At 44.2% G+C, this 19,457-nt stretch overlaps 2 protein-coding genes across 3 annotated transcripts; one reads left to right on the plus strand and one right to left on the minus strand.

The window, feature by feature from the left end:
- Positions 1–119: 119 nt before the first annotated feature.
- Positions 120–3,185, minus strand: LOC137880290 (KATNB1-like protein 1). Its single transcript, XM_068721582.1, has 10 exons — positions 2,961–3,185; positions 2,205–2,317; positions 2,069–2,106; positions 1,713–1,989; positions 1,489–1,604; positions 1,353–1,403; positions 1,178–1,267; positions 928–1,032; positions 660–753; positions 120–581 (listed from the first exon to the last, which is right to left on the minus strand). Exons 2-10 carry the CDS (start codon positions 2,310–2,312, stop codon positions 549–551), a joined length of 912 nt encoding a protein of 303 aa, XP_068577683.1. The 5' UTR covers positions 2,313–2,317; positions 2,961–3,185; the 3' UTR covers positions 120–548.
- acp7 (acid phosphatase 7, tartrate resistant (putative)) lies at positions 2,571–17,893 on the plus strand. 2 transcript variants are annotated; one of them, XM_068721580.1, is made up of 15 exons: positions 2,571–2,631; positions 3,381–3,513; positions 3,646–3,786; positions 4,498–4,698; positions 4,784–4,966; positions 5,991–6,016; positions 7,021–7,118; positions 11,526–11,588; positions 12,376–12,490; positions 12,658–12,771; positions 13,507–13,573; positions 13,957–14,024; positions 14,116–14,187; positions 14,610–14,747; positions 14,841–17,893. In XM_068721580.1, the coding sequence occupies exons 3-15, from the start codon at positions 3,678–3,680 to the stop codon at positions 14,904–14,906; spliced, it is 1,320 nt and encodes a 439-aa protein (XP_068577681.1). In that variant the 5' UTR covers positions 2,571–2,631; positions 3,381–3,513; positions 3,646–3,677; the 3' UTR covers positions 14,907–17,893. The 2 variants fall into 2 exon arrangements, with proteins under 2 accessions (XP_068577681.1, XP_068577682.1); XM_068721581.1 differs by having other exon boundaries at positions 3,381–3,486.
- Positions 17,894–19,457: the final 1,564 nt, after the last annotated feature.

Consider the following 19,457-nt stretch of genomic DNA (forward strand, 5'->3'; position numbering starts at 1 on the left):
AGTGTTGTGTTAAAAGTACAGCATGTACAGTTTGGAATCGGCGCTGTCTTCTCCCACAGAAGAAGGTGATGACAACCTTTGTTTTGATAGCAACAAATATATAAATACCAACCGCAAACTTTAACGATGGAAATACAAACTTTATTCATCACCAGTGGTGCGGTCAAAGATAATAGCCACACATTAATCTAAGTTTATGGGCTACAACTGAAAGTGCACAATGACAAAACTCTTCTTTATGGTCATAATTACAACATCCTAGTAAATAGTTAAATGAAAAGACAATCAAAGTCAGAGTTACCACACGATTACATTTATATTGCACGTTCTCAGTATTTCAACTGTTCAAGTTCATCTGCCAGCCCCCCCCCCCAAAAAAAATACATGATGATCTACAGATATCCCCTCAGGACAGGTACAGTACAATCTAAATCCCACTCATCTGTGGAAACAACAGCAGCTCCAATCTAAGGATTTCACTAAAGATTCAATACACTTTTGGGAAGCTGCCACCAGAGAAAGACCCGTTATCTGGCTCCTTGTTGCTGTCAGGTAAGTTGAGACAGGAAGGAGTCAATGACCTATAGGGAGAAGAATGAGAACATGAAAAAAACAACAATGGCGGTGGTAATGATTGTATTCATACATGCAGCACTGACCTTTGCCATGTCTCCAGCAGGTCCGGGAACAGATTTTAGTAAAGGTTCCTGATGCCATAACTCCGCTAACTGCTGATTAAAGGCCTGGAAATTTCTGTAACAAAGTTGAAAAAACACTTTAGCACAATGGCTGTGTGATCTACACATTGGGCCAAATACTACCAAGTATTAAGCCATGCTGTATGCATTCATATTTGGACAACTTCAACTAAATGTATGCAGAATATATCTGTCTGAAGTATCACACAGCTCATACGACAACACTTACTTATCCATCGGAAGTTTAGTTGATCCACTATAGCCACTTGTTTTTAGGTCCTCCCACCAGTTTTTCAAAACTGAATGTATCCACTTCAAACCAACTATAAGATACCTGTGAGAATAAAAGGCAATACTCGTTTATTAGTATTTTTTTGTAAGTATCCTTCCACATACTGTCTGTTCCTCTATGCGCACAATGCATTTCAATTCAACTGCACTGCAAAAACGAAACACTACACTTCAGGAGGAATACTCACTCTTCATATGGATTGGTGAGGACCTTCTTAACTAAAGGAAAGAGGTCAACACAACAGCCAATGGTGACCCTGGGAGAGTCCCCATCAATGCTGCAGAGAAAAGTTAATGATATTAACACTTTCTCCGCTTGTCGACAGTGCCTGCTCAGACGTTTGCAAATTTCAAATCGCTCACCTTTTGCTAATCAGCGGGAGAAAGTCAACAAACACACCGATGTCTTGTATTCTGTACAAAAACAGTGAAGTGCTTTTGAAATTCTAGCGAAAAATACTGTGCGTCACATTTCTGAAACAGAGTGCACCGAACGTACCTCAGAAAGTAGGTCAACAGCTCTCCAACATTTCTCTGCCACAATGTTTGAGACACTTTCAGTCTCAGATGTCTTCCAAAGAGCACATCGTTCATTGTGCTATGATCCATTGTCAGCTGAGACACATTGTTTGGTTCAGATTATCAGTTATTCATAAAAAAAACAAAAAAAAAACACAACACAAGAAACAGAAATATAGTCTGAGCTGTGGTAGTGTTTCTGACCTCAGTGAGTGAACAGTAGTCGGCTTGTTCAGAACCAGTTTGCCCAGTCTCTGGGTTGTCATTGACTTTTAGTGGGAACTCCCAAGGGTCCATGTCAAATGCCTCCTGTTGCGCGTCCTGCGTGCTCTTCATCTCATTCTCCTTGTTTGCAGCATCGTACAGTTTCCCAATCCCGAGCTGCTTCCTTCGAGTCACCGTCAGATGATGGGTCTTCCTCTTACAGGACACCACCCGCTTCACTCTACCTGGGTTGTTGCCAGAGCGACTTACTGGATACCTGGGCAAGGTGAAATGTTCAAACGTTCATTTGAAAACCAACCCACATTATGGCACTTGCTGTAAATGCAATGACCTACCTCTTCATGTTGAAATCCTCATTTTTATTGTAATCCGTCTGCATATGATGGTGACAAATAACACAATGATAAGCAGCAAAAAGAGGTCCAGCGTACATAAATACATCTGTGTATTATAATGCGTCTTCCAGCTCACATCATTTGTGTCTCTCCCGCGAGGATAGGTCACTCTGTACTGGGCTGCATCCTGTTGTAAGTCATGTTCAAGATTTTGGTACTCTCCATCCTCACTGTTGGAGTCCATTATATCTACAGAACAATACGCCTTAGTCAGTTTTAATACATTTTTAGACTTAATTAAATATCTACAAGCACACACAGACTTTGTGGTCAAGCCAACCTAATAAGATAATCACAATATGGTTTATGTCTCTAAACCATTATTCACAGCAATTACATTGCTTTTTTTTTTTTGTCTTTAGTTTTAAAGACAGTTTTCATCCTCCAGCTTTCCAGGCTAAAACGTATCAAAACACAATTTCCCACAAGCCACTTGGGCACGGTGTACTTCTGTGCAATGACGTAGTCAGGAACTGCTCACGAGCCAACAGCAGACTTGTGTTGTGAGTGTTTAAAGTTAGCAATTTAACATTCAGCGTGAGGCTTACTTATTCGGGTCAGGCTGTGTTTGAGACGCATTCAGTATATTTAAACTCTACGTGTAGTTCATAGACAAAATAAAAAAGGCGTTTTATTGCGCGTAACGTTTTACGTATAGCGCTGTACTTACCGACACTGAAGGGTGTACTCGCGTGCTAACATTTAACATTAAGTTAGGTAACGTTCAATAGAAAAGCAACCAGTGGTCTATGAACCTTCACAGCAAAAATACAACTGCGTTACAACACGTGAAACAATGTACCCTGAACGCTGTAACGTGAACGTCACTCACCTTGTTTTCCATTCCTATGCAAAGACAATATAGTTAAACCTTCCCTTTGATTCTTTTAGGCTACTGCCAACTAGTTAACATCCGATTTCAACTACTAATACCGCTCTGTATGAGAGAATAAAGCACCCTATTCATTATGCGGTCTGTGCAGTGTGCACCCTCTAGCGACTATTGAGATATGAACGGTGCTAAATGTCAGTGTTTTGGCTCAAACGAGCATCTTTTCGTCGGCCATGACTCCGGCAGTGCCTTCACCCCGATCAGTGAGGCAGAGGAGCGGTTTGCCTTTTGCACTTTATTGATCGAAGTCGAGCTGTGGCTTGTGAGATAATCTCCGCTGTACTTGAGCTCACTACCCTGAATGCACAATGAAAAACATCAGCTCTTTCTAAGCTGTTTGCGCTGACTCTGCTGTTGCAGTTCTGCAATCTCATCATTCGGGTTGACTGATGCAGAGGTCATCCATCATCATCATCATCATCATCGTCGTCATCATCAGAGACCGAAACATGGCCTGTGTGTGAGTGTGAGTGTGAACTGGAGCTGAGGTCAGGTATGATGACTTTGTAAAACAGCTTTTAACATCATGTGATTACAGTCACAAGAGTGTTTTATTTCCTGGGTGTGTGTGTGTGTGTGTGTGTGTGTGTGTGTGTGTGTGTGTGTGTGTTGCTTCTTTCATCAGGTTGTTGTTCCCGCAGGCCAGCGTTAGTTAAAATGCTGTCCGTTCGTACTGCCTGTGCCTTGCTAAGCCTCGCGCCCCTGTTGGTGCTCGGCGTTCCTCCCATTTGGACCCAGCCTGAGCAAGCGCACCTCTCTTATCCAGGTAAGTGTTTGAACTGTTATCCTCAACCTTGTGTGTGTGTTTTCATTTAGGGAATCCATTTTTCCGCTTAGCAGCACAAAACCGGTATCCAAGTCAAATGAATTGCAGATTTACAGATGTTTTTTACAAATCACTCAATAATATAATGACTGAATGCGCCGGTACATTTGGGCAGCTGGACGTTTTTGTTACTGTTCTGCAGCTCTGCAGCAAGTTCACTGAAGTTCACTTTCAGTGATCTTGAAAGTCTATATGTCTCATGCAATACAGTCAATGTAAAGGCTGAAGGCCTATGGGTTTATTTAATGCGACAGCTGCATATCCTGCTGAAGTGCCCTGTTGCTCTACCTGCGCACTCAATGTAAGTCATGTAGGTTAAAGGCTCCAGGTAATTGCCTTAGCTGCCGTACATGTATAGTAGCTGATGTTGCCCTTGGTTCACACAGAGTCCATGCAGCATGCGTGTTCTTTCGTTCATTCCTCATGAAGGTGAAACGTGGTAGTCATTAAACGCGTTGATGTCTTGATGAAATGAATGCCTCTGATGGTTACATATCGCGCCAGCGGCAAGATCAGAAGCGCAACTGTTGTGCAAAGTCAGGTTTTTCATAAGCACCTCTTGGCTTTTGTAGATGCATCGGGTAAGTGAATCCAGTTGTCCCGTCGGATCACTCTGCGTCACGATTCCAACAGTTGGGCTTTTCTTCACAGGAGCGCCAGGTTCCATGGTGGTGACCTGGACCACCTTCAATGAGACAGAGAGCCGGGTGGAGTACGGTCTTCTGGGGGGTCGGCTCTTTGAGATGAGCGGCAAAGGGGACGCCACGCTGTTTGTGGACTCGGGCGAGGAGAAGAGAAAGCTGTACATCCACAGGGTCACTCTCACAGACCTCAAACCTGCCGCTACTTATGGTGGGCGGAGCTTTGATATTCCTCACTTTCTCTCACAACATAACTCATGTTATAGAAGGTTTTTCCTCCACCGGTGTAATTTCAGTCTACCACTGTGGGAGCGATGAGGGTTGGAGCGATGTGTTCTCCTTCACCGCTCTGAACGACAGCACCGGCTTCAGTCCCAGATTCGCTCTGTACGGTGACCTGGGCAATGAGAACCCTCAGTCTCTGGCTCGACTGCAAAAGGAGACGCAGCTCGGCATGTACGATGTCGTCCTGCACATCGGTAAGCTCTGCGCCGATAAACAACACTGCAGCACTGTGCACTGTTAAAGCAGCAGGGAGGCATTGTTTTATCAGCTGTTGTCTCAGGCGTCAGTAATCCACAGATACCTGGCACAGCTTGCGACAGATTACGCTAACGCAAATCAAATATATGTATTATTATGTTAATATTGATTGGATGCCGGGTCACTTGCTCGCTCCATCACTCGAGGGGAGCAGAATCTAAACAGATAATGGGTCTGGGTTGTGCCAAAATTAGTTTGATCTAAACATCGGACTGAATCTCCGGCGTTCTAGCTTGGATAATAAAAGATAATGAAAGAACGTCAGCATTTCTGTTGGCTTTTCAAATGAAACGTCCCGTTCAACACTGTTTTACAGCCGCTTTACAAGTTTACAGAGAATATAACTCTTTGATTGCCTCGTAAAGCGTAATCAGACTTCTGTTTGAGGCTGACCATAGTCCACTAGTTGTAATATTCAAGGTCCAGCTTGACATTTTTGGGAAACGTTAGACGAGAAAATCGATACCACCGTCACGGCTGCACACGAAATATAAAGTTAGAGCCAACGGCTGATTAGCTTAATTTAGCGTGAAGAAAAACAAACTGCCCACCACCATCTCTAAAGGTCACCAACTGATTAGATAAACCACAAAATGTCTTTTATCCATTTCAGATTCGACAAACACAACATAATGTGTTAAATAATGAGCTTTAAGGGTTCTGGTTCGCAGATTCATTTACCTCCGGACAGAACCAGGCTAGCTGTTTCCATTCTGAATGCTAAGCTAATTGAACTAGCTTCATATTTAGCGTACATACATGAGAGTGGAACTCTCTGCAAGGAAGCTATTAAGCGTATTTCCTTAAATGTTGAACTATTCCTTTAAATGCATTATGGTATGATAAAGATGGAATCTCATTTTGGCACAGTGCACAGATATATGTAGCTATTGTTGTTACTGGGGGAGAGTAATCGTCTTACAACACTCTTTCATTCATTGATTTGTTTATGTTTTACAGGTGACTTTGCCTACGATATGCATGAGGTATTTCACCCTTCTTGTCCTTTCAATATCATAAACTTTGATCACAATTGTGCCCGGTAAAAGTAAAATGTCTTTCATCGATAGCGTATATATTCTTAAAGCCGCTCTTCTATTCCTCTAATTCCACAACGACAGACGAGATAAGCCACTTTACCTTTTCTCCGCTAACCCCCCGCCCCCCCCCCCCCCCGTCTCAAGACTCACCACTGTTTATTATAAGTGGATATGAAGGCCCTCCGCTGTGGTTGAGACACGCAGCTTATGATTAGCATTACTCTGAAATGCCTTAAGCCTGCGGTGAAAGACGAGAGTCAGGGTCATGTCGCCCAAGTATTTCTTAAATAAAATAAGCGTCATTCAAAAGCCAGGATCTTAAGTCTCAATAACATATTTGCTCATCTGAAAACCTCCCAACTGTCATCTGTGATATTTAGCACAACCTTATCTTGGAAACCTATATAATTTTTCGAAAATGAGTTCTTGCATTATTCATGCATTTTTCTTTTAAAATAGGGAAAAATGTTTTAAATGCAATCAACAGACTACTGCACACATTAATAACCATAATTCTTCCAAGCTGTGTTTATTAGCTGGTAAATCCTGCGGCTTCACTGATATTATAAATAGAGGAACGGAGAGAAAGAGAGAGAGAGAAGTCTGAAAGGTCATGAATGTTTGTGGCAGGTGACAGCCATCATCGCAGCCATCGACCGCAATGTGTTTTTTTAAAAGCTGCATTGCCAGCGTGAGCGTATCGAAGATGCTCCATCCAGAGAAGGACGAGCTACCTAGCTACCTAGCTAACTAGCAGAGCCACACTCTATGGCCCCGCCCACGTGCGCTGTCCCCATAACCTTCTGTTCCTACAGCTTCTGTTCCCACAGGCTGTACATTCCTGCAGCTGTCTGGAAAGTAGTGCAAATCAAAGTAATCTGAAATGGACATTGTTGTCAAACAGGAAAATCTTTGGCGTCCTGTTTAACAGCTGAATGTCACCGTTTCAGGACAATGCCAGGATCGGAGATGAGTTCATGAGGCAGATTCAGTCCATAGCCGCCTACGTTCCCTACATGACCTGTCCAGGCAACCACGAATCTACATAGTAGGTGGAAGCTAATCTCAAAATGTCTATATATGTATTATGGGAACTCATGTTTAGTGAATTGTTTCCTCAAGGGCCAGTGTGTTGGATTCATCTAGTGGTGTGGTTTGCAGCCTATTGAAGCCCTCCTCCTCCTCCTCCTCCTCCTCCTCCTCCTCCTCCTCCTCCTCCTCCTCCTCCTCACCTCTCCCGTTCCAAGACTGCAGTAACGTGAGCCGGCAACCGCAAAAACCGCGGTAACGCCGTTCGCCTCGCTCAAGAGGCCGTCCTTTACGATAACGACACAGCTTTAGGAAGTCACGGCTAGTGGTGCCGCAGCTTTTGCGCTCTGTGGCTCACTTTACTGCAGATTCACGAGGGTGTTGGTAGGACTACGGCGGCCTTCAGGTTTTGTTCTGGGCTACGATAGAAACATGGCGGACTCTGAAGACGACACGCTCCCTATGAGAAAATAAAGGGCTCAGGAAAACACAGCAATTCTCAGATTCAGCTGATTTATGCTCTAATGAAAACATAATAATTATTTCTGCTAATAGATGTCCCTAAAGTTGTACACAGTGGACCTTTTAACAGTAACATGCATAGTCAGTGAGACAACTTGGAAGCTGTGTGACTCTCCTGTCTTCGGTTCGCTAATGTTTTCCTTTTTGTTTACATTTTTATGCCACATTCTGCTTTGGGGCAAAAGTATGATTAATGGGTTTTTGGGCAAAACTAGCAGTACATCCATGTTGGTGAGAGAAGCTTGCCAGACACCTCATGACAAATTGCATTCAGAACTGGCTACTGTAAATGCTGTGTATGTACGCGCGTGTGTGTGTGTGTGTGTGTGTGTGTGTGTGTGGGGGGGGGGGGGGGGGGGGGGGGGGTGAACCCCTGAAAAACAGCCTTTCTGGTGTGCCGCAGATTTTCCACTATAAAGAACACACTTTGGTCTGCTGGAAACTCCTCACTGTACAGTTTGAACAGATGGGAGCTATTTTGGTCTTTAAAGGCTGGAGAGGCGTCAGGAACCACCGACGTGTCAACAAGGCGAAGATCTCCCAAACGAACCTTTATCTGACTGCAGACCGTCAGCTCGCTGTCTGCTTTTCAGGTCCCAGAGACATTTAAAGACACTTAATGACAGCGAGGAGAGAACAATCCAGAAAGAGCTGAAACAATTAGCCGATTTATTGATTGGACAATTTAAATTAAAAAAAAACATCCTAAACATCTGCTGGTTCCAGCTTCTCAAATGTGAGAATGTGATGCTTTTTACAATACAGTGATCCAATACATTACAATAAACCGTGCACCAGGGTGGAACTTTGTCTTAAATGATAGTGAATTGAATATCTTTCTATTTTGTGTTTTGGTGGACATTTTTCACTATTTCATGACATTGTATAGATGGACCGTTTAATTGGTTGAGGTTGATCTGATCTCCAGATTTATTGGTAATAAAAATAATCATTTGTTGTAGCCGTAAACAAATTGTAACAGCCTTGTTGTACATTGATATTCTGACATATTTGTTTTATTGCGACTTTGCTCCTTTAGCATTTTTTATTATGCCCCGCAAAAATAATCGCTCAGGTCGATTTACATTTTCAACCTAATGGGGAACAAAAAAGTATTGTCTATAATTTATCCGGGAGACATTTTCAAGTTCAGTTCAATGTTGTTTTGGAGATGATACAAGATGATTAAAGATGTGTAAAAATGTAGAGAGAGAGAGAGAGAGAGCAAAACTTTCAGAAGCCACAGATACTTTTCATCCCGAGGATTAGCAGATAATGTATCCCGAAATTCCCAGCACATCTGCCGGAGTCCGCCGTGTGTGTTTATGCATTTTGAAACGTTTAGAGCTGCCTGATCTTGCACCATAATATTTACTTGCCGCTGCTGTACTGAGACGGTCCTCGCCTGGCCCTTGCCATGTGAAATGTGACTACTGCCTGGTCTTTATTAAGGAGCTGCTAACAGTAGTCTCTTTTTCTTGGCTCCGCATCCTGATATCGCTGCATTACACAACCAGAAATCCAGCTCCCGTCTCTCCCTCTCCTATACGTGAAAGTGTGTTTTGCTCTGTGGCGTTGTTAAGAATCCAAATATTCCCAGCAGCTGGCCTCTGCCTTTTTTTTTTTTTTTTCTTCCTCTCGTGCTACTTCTCTGTTCATCTCTCTTTCCAACCTCAAAACCTAATGGGTAGAAGGCATTCGAAACATCGCTGACCACAAAAGTTTTCAGTCAGCATTCCAGCAGGATGAGAGCAGTGGATCCACAGAGGATGCTAAGGCCCCAATCAAGACTAGTCTTTGTTCACCGAGCACAATAACGCTTCATCGGGGAAATGACCGTCGCTGTCCTGCGATGGGAGTCAGTGATTTCCCTTCCTCAAGACTTCAACTGGTTCCTTTCATTTCTGTAACGGCCTGGATTAAGCTCATCAGATGATGAAAGGGTATATTTGAGGTGGGGGGGGTCTTGTTGGGTCAGTTTAAGAGTCAACTTGTTCTCATTGGCCTTGGCAGCCGCCAGATGTTTATCTCAATCTTGTTTTAATGGAAAAGCAAACCCACATGGGAGTGAGCGTGCTTCTTGTTACAGATGAGGACTCGCGTGATACGTTGGACTGCCGTCGTGCAGAGCAATGAAACTAATATCAGTTTATCATGTTTGTACCCGATTTTTCCACGTCTCGGCCGCAAAACGGGAGACTTTAAAGCCTGCAGTAGACTTTACTTCTACAGGCTAAACCTTTCCCTCAGGGCGTGCCTAGACACAGAGTGTGTGTGTGTGTGTGTGTGTGTGTGTGTGTGTGTGTGTGTGTGTGTGTGTGTGTGTGTGTGTGTGTGTGTGTGTGTTATTTATACAAAATGTATTGTTTATTTCCACTAACTGTTTTCCCAGATCGCCGCACACTGTTGCCGGTACACCTCCTAGCCACAAGGTGGGAGTATGAACCCACTATTGGTTCAATACCGTGACTGAGAGCGTCAGATGATTTCTTTTTTTTTTTAGCTATTAGGTTTTAGCTATCATGGCTTTGTGTGTGTCGGGTTAGAATATACTCTACCTTTTAGTCGATTGCATTGTTGTAAATGTAATGATGCTCGTTTCAAACACTTTCAAAGTAATCGACAGTTAAAAGTGAAGTTGTAGCAACTTGATTTGGGGTTGTGATGGTGTGAGAGACACCTGAGAGATCACAGCTCACAAACTGGATTACCACACGTATTCATATTCATAAAGGTCTCTTATGATCCTCCTTTTGTGTCCCTGTCCCCTAGCCTTTGATCTCTGACCCCCCCCCCCCCCCCCGCTGGTTTCTAGTTTCCCCTAACCCTACATTAAGAAGTCCAGAACACTCCACTTTTTTTTTTTTTTCCCCTCCCTTATGTAAGGTAAGAAAACAATCATTCTCACCTCACCTCGCTTAGTTAATGGCCCATTGAGAAGATTGGCTCCTGCTTTCATGCTGAAATTAAAAACCGTGAAGAGAGACTGGCGGATTGGCATGAAGGAGAGCTTTCCATGAAAGAGTTTTTTTTTTTTTCTCTTTTTGCACGGTGCTCCCATTGTAATACTTGGGAGAGCGCTGGTTTAGTGTGCGTGATTGTGCACTCTTGGATCTTTTTTTGAGTATTTCTTGATGATTTTGTCGTCTGGTGCCGTGCAAAGAGTCTAGAAATGAGTGAAAGATAACCTTGAAAGTACCTTATTGCGTCTGCATCAAGTAGGAACTACCACATGTCAGTGCTGAAACCGCTGTGGTGCCCAAGTTAAGCTGTGAGTCCTCTAATGGCCGCTGGATCTAAAATTATTCTGGTCCTTAAAGAGGTTTTTAGAGATGTATATTTAGCGGCCTTTTTTTTTTTTCCCTTGATTGACAAGTGTAGTGAGCTCAGCCGTGATGTCTCTCGGCTCCACCCCACCCCACGTCGCCCCCCGAGTTTGATTATCTGCCCACGATCCTAAGCTTGAAAAGCTCCTATCAGAAACCTATTGGGTGAGGTCACAGAATCTACGTCCACGTTTTTCTACAGCCTTTAATTTGGATAGGCAGCCACTGATATGTTGGCGACAGAAAATTGTACGGTTTCTCAGAATAGCTGAAGTTTGAAGCAGATGTCACCACCACAGCCCGATGGTCATCTTTATCCGACGACTCACCACCCGGAGTTCTCTACGAGGTTCAAATGAATGCAGAAAAGTGACTCGAAACAGAAGAACTGCACCGAAACTGGGCAGTTTACTTCAAGAAACGCTGGTTAATTCTGTTTCATATCGAAGCTAAAAATTCTGTTTGCGCCACAAAGTAAGAGAGAAGAGTCTGTGTGTCGGTGCTGTTTTTTTACTTCGTCAAAGAACCGATTGTTTGATCGGTCCGTCTAACTTTTCTCTTACCTTCTTTGTTTGCAGTAACTTCTCCAACTACAGGAATCGCTTCAGCATGCCAGGCCAGACTGAAAGCCTGTGGTACAGGTAAGAGAGAGCAGAATATGAAGGCTTTATGGAATAACACAATATTTGACAAGGTCAGTCGTTGCTTTAGTTAACGTGCTTAACCAGCAGTTTGGGTCAGTAGATGAAAGCGAAGGCCGGCTGCGGGGACAGAGCTCGGAAAGAGAAATCATTTCTTTTCCGACATGTGAAGTACGACGGGAAGGTTTACCGAACCTCCTACTGTATTTCAGTGAGCATTAATGAGCTGTAAGAGGCAGCCCAGAGGAATTGGCAGCTTTCGGAGCGCTCTCCTATCTCAGGGACATGGGCACTATACAAAGGAGCTATACATCTCGGTGACTCATAGTCCACTACAGACCTCCTTCTCTCAGACAGTAAGATAATACCTTTGCTAGACCACAGGCCAGCTGCCCCACTGATCAGTCCATAGGCGCAGACAGGCACTGCTGGATGAGAGCCGGTTAGCAACAAGGGGAGGCAATCTGAAATCCCACAACTGCTACTGGAAACGGTTTCGGTTCATAACATGCAGCACACATGTACAGAACACATGCTTTTCCATTAACCCCCGGCAGGATGAACACGTAAGCACTCATATTACAGCGAGGAGGTTTATTCCCTAAAGTGGATCTGGCAGCGCATTCAGCAGCAAAATGTCAGAGACGAAACATTGCCCGGATTTGAGAGTACTTTTCACACTTATCTGCCGTTTAAAGCGAGGCCTGTTCTCGCTTATCCGCTGACTTTCAGCATGCGTTCTCTACCGGGCCGTACTGTGTATCATTTTAACGATGTGTGTCCGCAGCTGGAACCTGGGGTCAGCGCACATCATCTCCCTCTCCACTGAGGTTTATTTCTATCTCGAATTCGGCCAGGAGCTGATCTTCAAGCAGTACGAGTGGCTGACGAAAGACCTCGAGGTTAGTGAGCACACCAGTTACACGTGTTCTCCTTTGTTTCCCACACTTGCTCTCCGCCTCTCTTTTTCCATTATGGATATAAATCTACTGATTCCACTTTCCAACGCAACATTGTCTTCCTGTCCCAATGTGTGCATGTTTTCACCACTTCCTTCTCCCGACTCTAGGAGGCCACCAGGCCAGAGAACCGAGCAGTGCGTCCGTGGATCATCACCATGGGACACAGACCCATGTACTGCTCCGATGACGACCAGGACGACTGCACTCGGTTTGACTCCTATGTGTGTGTGAACCACAGAATCCTCATGTCTATTGTAACCAAAACTACTGATTCCTTCACACGACCATAAAGAGTATCGGTGTAAAGATGATCGGGTAAACTCTTACCGACGGGTCGTTTTTTTTTTTGATTTATAAGAAACAGGAAGTGAAGAGAAGCTGCGTAAAGCAGGAAGCTGCTGCTTGGTCTCAAGTGTGGAAATTCCCTGAGCTGCATTCCTGACGGCAGACATTTCATGACCAAAACATAACAAAAAAAATGTTTTGGTATTACGACTATGTACCAAAATATATTATATCATCACCGTAAACATTTTTGACTGCCTACGAAGCTCACATAGTTTATTTTGCAGTGTGTTCTTTAGTGAGCGGCACATCTGTGTCGGTAAAGGTTTTATTTTAAAAGTTATTTGTAGGCTTTGTTTTCTGCTGAATTGCCCAAAACTTGAATTACCCTTGAATTAGCCCCCGGTAGCAGACGTGTCGCAAGTGTTGCAGGATGGCCAGTCGTCCACATCGCAGCCCGTGAGCCAATCCACGGAATGCTGTCATAATCACTGTAATTTGGACTAAATACTTTCCGCTTAGACTTACTTCCCTCCACACTTGGCACGGTTTACACTGAGGCTGGCACATGCGTGGCGGGGCTCTGTCAGGTAGTGTTTCAGGTGGCAGGTAGTGTTTCACGAGCTAATGCCAGTTTCACGCTGACATCTTTCCTCTCTGTTATATCTCAGGTCCGACTGGGACGGAATGACACCCAACCGCCAGCTCCGGGGCTAGAGGATCTATTTTACCGCTACGGTATGGTCTCTATTTGACAACCAGCTGTGTGCTGCTAATGGGTGTTTAAGATTACAGATTTCTAAGCTCAGACAGACTAATGTCCCAACAGTTGCAGAGAGCAGAGCAATCCAAACATCCTTTATGAAAAAAGCAGGCCTTTTGGTCTGGCTGATATCCCAACAGCCCAGTCGCTAAATGTTTTTCCTGTATTATATTTCCCAGGCTTTTGTTTGTTGCGTTTAATTATTGAACTTATGGTGGTGGAACGTTGAACGTTTTAGTTTGTTAAGATTGCTGAGACATCTCAAAATGAAATGGGCAGAGGATCTGAGAAACGTCAGACCACACGGCGAAATGTGTCATTTTTTTTTTTTGCTGACTATCAAAAAAAATTTCCACAGGAGTGGATGTGGAGTTGTGGGCACATGAGCACACGTACGAGAGGCTTTGGCCTGTCTACGGTGACAAGGTCAGCACCTGCATTCTTAACTCGCCACACGCTTCCATCCACAGCCTTTTGTTTTTGGATCAGCGAAACAGACGTGTGTTTTTCTCTTTAGGTGTTCAATGGAAGCAAAGAGCGGCCTTATGTGAACCCGAAAGCTCCTGTACACATCATCACAGGCTCTGCTGTAAGTACCTTCACATCACTGCAGCACTGTTTACATCCCCCCCCCCCCCCCCCCCCAAACAGATCAATGCATAAATTGACAGCGGCATATACAAAAACAATGTTATGTATTGTTCGCAGTCCTTTCTGTGCAACAGTTGGTCTCCCACATGAGTTTGGTAGCAGCTGTTCCTCTGGTTAAGTGGGTTCTGATGTGGTGAGCGGTGCGTGCTTCGTCACCCAGCCGCAGAGGGATTAGTCATCGGCGTATATCAAAATGCGGCCGGACTCGCGCCGAAGGCTCGGCCGCAGCAGTGAGGTCTGTGCGGTGAAGCGGTCACACGGGGGGGGGGGGTGTAGGCCCTGCGTGGACAGAGCTGGAGAAATGCATGCGGCTCATCGCTAACAGATTCACTCCAACCGCTGTTTGGTGTCCATCTGCAGGGCTGCAGAGAGAAGACCGACAACTTCAACCCAAACCCCAAAGGGTGGAGCGCTTTCCGCAGCACGGACTACGGCTACACCCGCATGCAAGTAGTCAATGCCACCCACCTTTACCTGGAGCAGGTCTCCGACGACCAGGTGAGCACACGGGGGAGGAGCGTGCACGCGAGTAGAGCGAAGGTCAGAGAGTAAATTGCCTCAAGTCATAACGAGGACTTCTCTGTGTTCCAGTATGGGAAGGTGATTGACAGCGTATGGGTGGAGAAGGAGAAGCATGGCTTCTCTGCCTGGTTCTGAAGACCGCCGTGCACTTTAAACGTCAGGCAAGCACATGTTTTTGCCGCGTCACACCAATCATGCACCGATGAAGGGAAGTTTTCATTCCTAATTCATTCAGCTTTTTCAAATTACGATTTAGTGAATCCTATGTTTTAAACATTTAGAAGACCACTTTAGGATGATCATCTACTGCAAATGTCTACAATGAAACGTTTGAATAATTTGTTTGACTGGATCTCTCATTCTGTCCTTTCTCCAAAACCATCATCGCTATAGTATAACTTTGGGTTTTGTAGTTTAACTCGTCAGGTAGATGGACTGTAGGTCTGCCTGAATAATCTATTGACCGTAGACATAAGCGGCATGCGTCTGGCAGACCACCGGACCTCGTTCCCTCCAGAGCGTTTTCTTCATTTCAAAACCTGGAAACGCACTTACACAGCTCAAGTCTCCCTTCTATCGGCCCTATGAAGATTCTGCCTTGGAGAATCCTATCAGGATATTGGACCCTCATTTTAGTGTCCATCTGTGCGGCTGTCTGTGACCGTGAGTCGAAAAGACACATGGAAGTTCCACGCCTACACAGAAGGACTGTTATGTAACTCGGGGATGCTTGTGGCTTGGGCACTTGCGAAGAGAGAGAAGGTTGCTTTCCGCAAAGGGCCGTTGCTCGCGCCATGACTCTCACCACTATGTTGGTATTAATTCCTTAAAACAGCATGCTGCCTCTGATGATTATTGGCGGAACAACCAGGGCAGATCTGCGTGCATCTGTGTTTTGAGTTGTCCGTTAGCACCAGAGCGCAATCATGCCTCTGCATAATTCTATAGTCTGTACAAAAAAAACTGTGATTTTGTTAACGCTACGCACGTGAGTTAACACACAGCAAGTTATTTGGCAGACGCTTCTATCCGAAGCACATGCAGTGCTGTGAGAGGATATATGTTAATCACTCATGGAAACACTGCAGGGAAAATTCAGGTTTTTTTTTTTTTTTTTTACCCAAATGAAGGAACCAAAAAAAAAACCCAGCTCACACTTGATCATGATGTGTCACAACAAGTTAGCCGTACGAAGCCCAGAGTTCTTGTAGGAGAGAGCGCAAAAAAGTAGTCGAGGCGTCAGCGGCTCGTCTGTGAACCCAACTGAGGATTTGTTGGACTTCTCTCTGATGTCGACACCACGCAGCGCCGGGGGCTCTGGAGGACGGAGGGAGACACAAGCGCGCAGTGATCGCACCTCACGCTCGCATGCCCTTGGGCTTGCCTACCCACTGCTTGCTGCCACTCACGCACAGCCTCGTGATTGTAAAAGCATCTCGGTAGAGAAGGGGCCCCCGCGCCACTGAGTTCCTAACCCTTGACCCGCTCACGCTACACTCTGTATATTGATGTCTGGGGCCGACGCGAGGCAGAAGCAGCGCTAAGTGCAGACTGCAGAGACCGGGGGGGGGGGGGGGGTGAGAGTATGTGCTGCCAGACTGTAGCCTACATTGAATCATGGTAATTATTTACAATTGTTAGCGACCACATTTATAGTGTAATAAAAAGACGCTTGTTTTCCAGTTAACGTATGGTGCGAGAACGGATCGGATGGAAAGTTCTTTCCTTAAATAACATGCGCGTCACATCGCACCACGTTCCTCATCACTGAGTTCACGTGATTTCCTAAAAAAAAAAAAAAAAAAAAAAAAAAAATCATTGATAGCAATCCAGGAAAAAAAGAGCAAGGAGAAAATAACATGTCACTTCAGATCGCATGCCTGTTGCTGAATTATGAAGTGCTTATTAACGTCTGTGACAGAGGAACAGCAGGTTTGTGGTCGTGTGGTGAAGGGCTTTTTGTTGACAGGAATTGATTCCTGCCTTTAACGAGGCTACAGATTTTCTAGCACTTCCTCGTCTACTCCATGTTAGCCAATTTATTCCTCTGACAGAAGGGGCTTTTTGGCAGGTTAGGAGTCGGATCTTCTTTCTTTCTGTCTTCACACTTCACTACACAAGACACGAAGCAGACTGAAAACTATTCAAAATAACAGCTGCTGCTCACTGACCGTGTACATCAGTAGATTTGTTGAAACCAGCGGTGGAAAAGGTCAAGGGAGATGCGGTGTCCTCTTGTGCACTGATGGCAGTTTAATGTGCTACATTTGACTGGAATTTGCCCCCGTTGGTCCTCCTCAGGTTGGCATAACACTGCCGGTTGATGACCATACAACACCTCTCGGTAAAATTCATGGCAGCTAATTTCTAATGACACGTCAGCGGCTATTCATCCTTTCCCCAAGCTAATGGCTCAATAAACCCCTGAAAGTAATGAACTCTCTAAAGACCACATGTGAGACTGGGAAGCAGATTTCTCTTTCTCGACACCAAAGAGCCGCTAAGCCTCTCTGTAAGACTCCTCCGAATTCCCTTCGGTTAAATTCTTATCAACGCTTATCGACATTATTTATCTTTTTCCGAGAGTCGCTGGGAGCTCTCGCGCTCAACAACAAACACCCTCAGGAGACAGAAGAGGGCTTTTGTGTGGTTTTTCTCTCCCCGGGTTGAACCGGGGGAGGCTGAGGACACGTGTAATGAATTGAAGGCCCTCAGATGCTTGATCTCGGGGATATTTCATCAATCTAGAAGCTCCGCGTTCTTCCAGAACCAAAGCGCCACTATTAAGCAGCCTCAGACCGCCACCAAGACAAACAGTACAGTGTGCTCAGGAACATCACATTCTTACCAACGACAACACCACAATCACTTACAGGGCTCCGGAATATGGCAACAACAGGAACACAGCATGTGCGCTGTGAACACAATGTATCGCCAAAGTAACTCTGAGGTAAATGTAAACCAGCTGAACAAAACGGGTTAAGATATGTTGTTGTTTTACCTTTTTTTTTGTGAGTTTTTCTTATTTAGCAAAATGGGACTACAAACTGTATTTGCAACTCTGTTTTGTACAATGGCTTTAATGGAACCTTGAATAAAGTTATAAACAATTGAATGATTGACTTAAGTTTTAAGTGTGCATAGTGACTTAAGGTGATCACCAAACTAAACTTCTTTAAAGGACAATTTTCTTTATTTATAGGACCCAGTTTTTATTTTTTTTATACCCATATAAACGTGGCATTTATTTTGCTCTTCATAGGTAAACTAAAGTTGCATTGAACTGAATTCACTTGTGTCGTCGTGTTTATGGTTATTGCACTCAAAACGTAGCTCTTTCCACAACCTAGAGCGATGTGTACTTACATAAACGTGATGGCGCCCACGCTGAAACACGGTTTTGTTTTTATACTTTGCACGAAGTGTGTGAGGGAAATACAAAACAAATTTTCTCCATTAGGGGAAAAAGAAATGCATTCAAGACTGTATTGAATGTTTTGTAAGTTGAATTAAGACCAAAATGTAGCAGGTGCTGTTCATGATACGCTACATCCTACGGTTAGCCTCCCCTGTTAACCTTTAGCTTCAGCTGAAAATGAAGGCAATGATTCTTAACCAATACCCCGGGTGGTACTTTTGCAGTATTTGGAAAGTAGCAGAGTAGCTTGTAGAGTTGCTTAACTTATGAAAAAGTGAAGACTAGAATATAGACGCATTCAGTTCGCTGTAACACCTGAATCGAACATTTTGTCACAGAGAGTGCTGGAAAACTAGTTAGTAATCTAAGAAGAGAGAAAAGAGTCTAAACAGTTAACTGAAAGTAACGAAAAACAGTTGGAAGTAGAGAAAGCTAAGTAAGTAGTTTAATCATCTAAAAGTAACGGATCAGTGGTTGAAGTAGTTCCAAAAGCAGTGAAATTGGTTGAAATAGCTGAAAGTGTTGGATAAATGAATGAAACTGCTGACTAAATAGTTGAAATGTAAGCAGATGAATTGTAAAAACAAAATTAGTGAATAAATGGCTGAAACAGCTAAAAGTGATGCATAAATGACTTCGATAGATGATAGCTAAAAGTAATTAACAATAGTTGAAACATTCTCACTCCAAGTGGTAGATTACAAACTTGACCCAAACAGCCTCATTATTCACTGTTCACTTGTATGAAAAATATGGACGATATCCATTAATATATAATCATCGTTGGTGTGGAGGATCCGTCTGTATGGTAGTGTGGTTCATCATCCATCCAACAAACAATAGCGCGCAGTGTGTGATTGTTTACAGATGGAAAAGTTCTCATGCAGTTCTGGCCACAAGCACATAAACAGGCATCTCAAAAATGAAGCTTGCAAGCATCCGTGGCAGCGCTCCTGCAGTCATCCATCCCGATTAGCAATGCTGCAATTTATCAGGAAGACATTACGTTAACTACTCTTGTTTAGTCGAGCAAGAAGAACTCGGCAGCATCATCATCATCATCATCATCCTGCAATTTAACAGTGAAAGGGCTTTCCCGCTAATTTTTTATGTGTGTGTGTGTGTGTCCTCATATCTTCTCATTTCAAGTCATCAATCGCTGTTGTTCTGCATACAGACAAGGTTGCTCTCGACCTGAGACTCCTCTCAGTCTGCAGGAAGTGCTAGCTTTTTGTGCCAGGGGCAGAGATTCAGCTCATTAACTTTCG

This window comes from Cebidichthys violaceus, unplaced genomic scaffold (assembly GCF_023349555.1).
Source record: "Cebidichthys violaceus isolate CVI_PGR_0920_01 unplaced genomic scaffold, fCebVio1.0.p SCAF_28, whole genome shotgun sequence".
NCBI lineage: Eukaryota > Metazoa > Chordata > Actinopteri > Perciformes > Stichaeidae > Cebidichthys > Cebidichthys violaceus.

What these genes read in the sequence shown, in the direction of transcription:
- LOC137880290 (XM_068721582.1), bottom strand. Translation starts at nt 2,312, where the DNA reads ATGGACTCCAACAGTGAGGATGGAGAGTACCAAAATCTTGAACATGAC. An exon ending in CTGTTGACCTACTTTCTGAG is followed by an intron (nt 1,404 to 1,488) that starts GTACGTTCGGTG and finishes GTTTTTGTACAG; the next exon opens with AATACAAGACATCGGTGTGT. An exon ending in CTCCCGCTGATTAGCAAAAG is followed by an intron (nt 1,268 to 1,352) that starts GTGAGCGATTTG and finishes TTTTCTCTGCAG; the next exon opens with CATTGATGGGGACTCTCCCA.
- acp7 (XM_068721580.1), top strand. Translation starts at nt 3,678, where the DNA reads ATGCTGTCCGTTCGTACTGCCTGTGCCTTGCTAAGCCTCGCGCCCCTG. An exon ending in CGATGTCGTCCTGCACATCG is followed by an intron (nt 4,967 to 5,990) that starts GTAAGCTCTGCG and finishes TATGTTTTACAG; the next exon opens with GTGACTTTGCCTACGATATG. An exon ending in GGCCTGTCTACGGTGACAAG is followed by an intron (nt 14,025 to 14,115) that starts GTCAGCACCTGC and finishes TTTTCTCTTTAG; the next exon opens with GTGTTCAATGGAAGCAAAGA.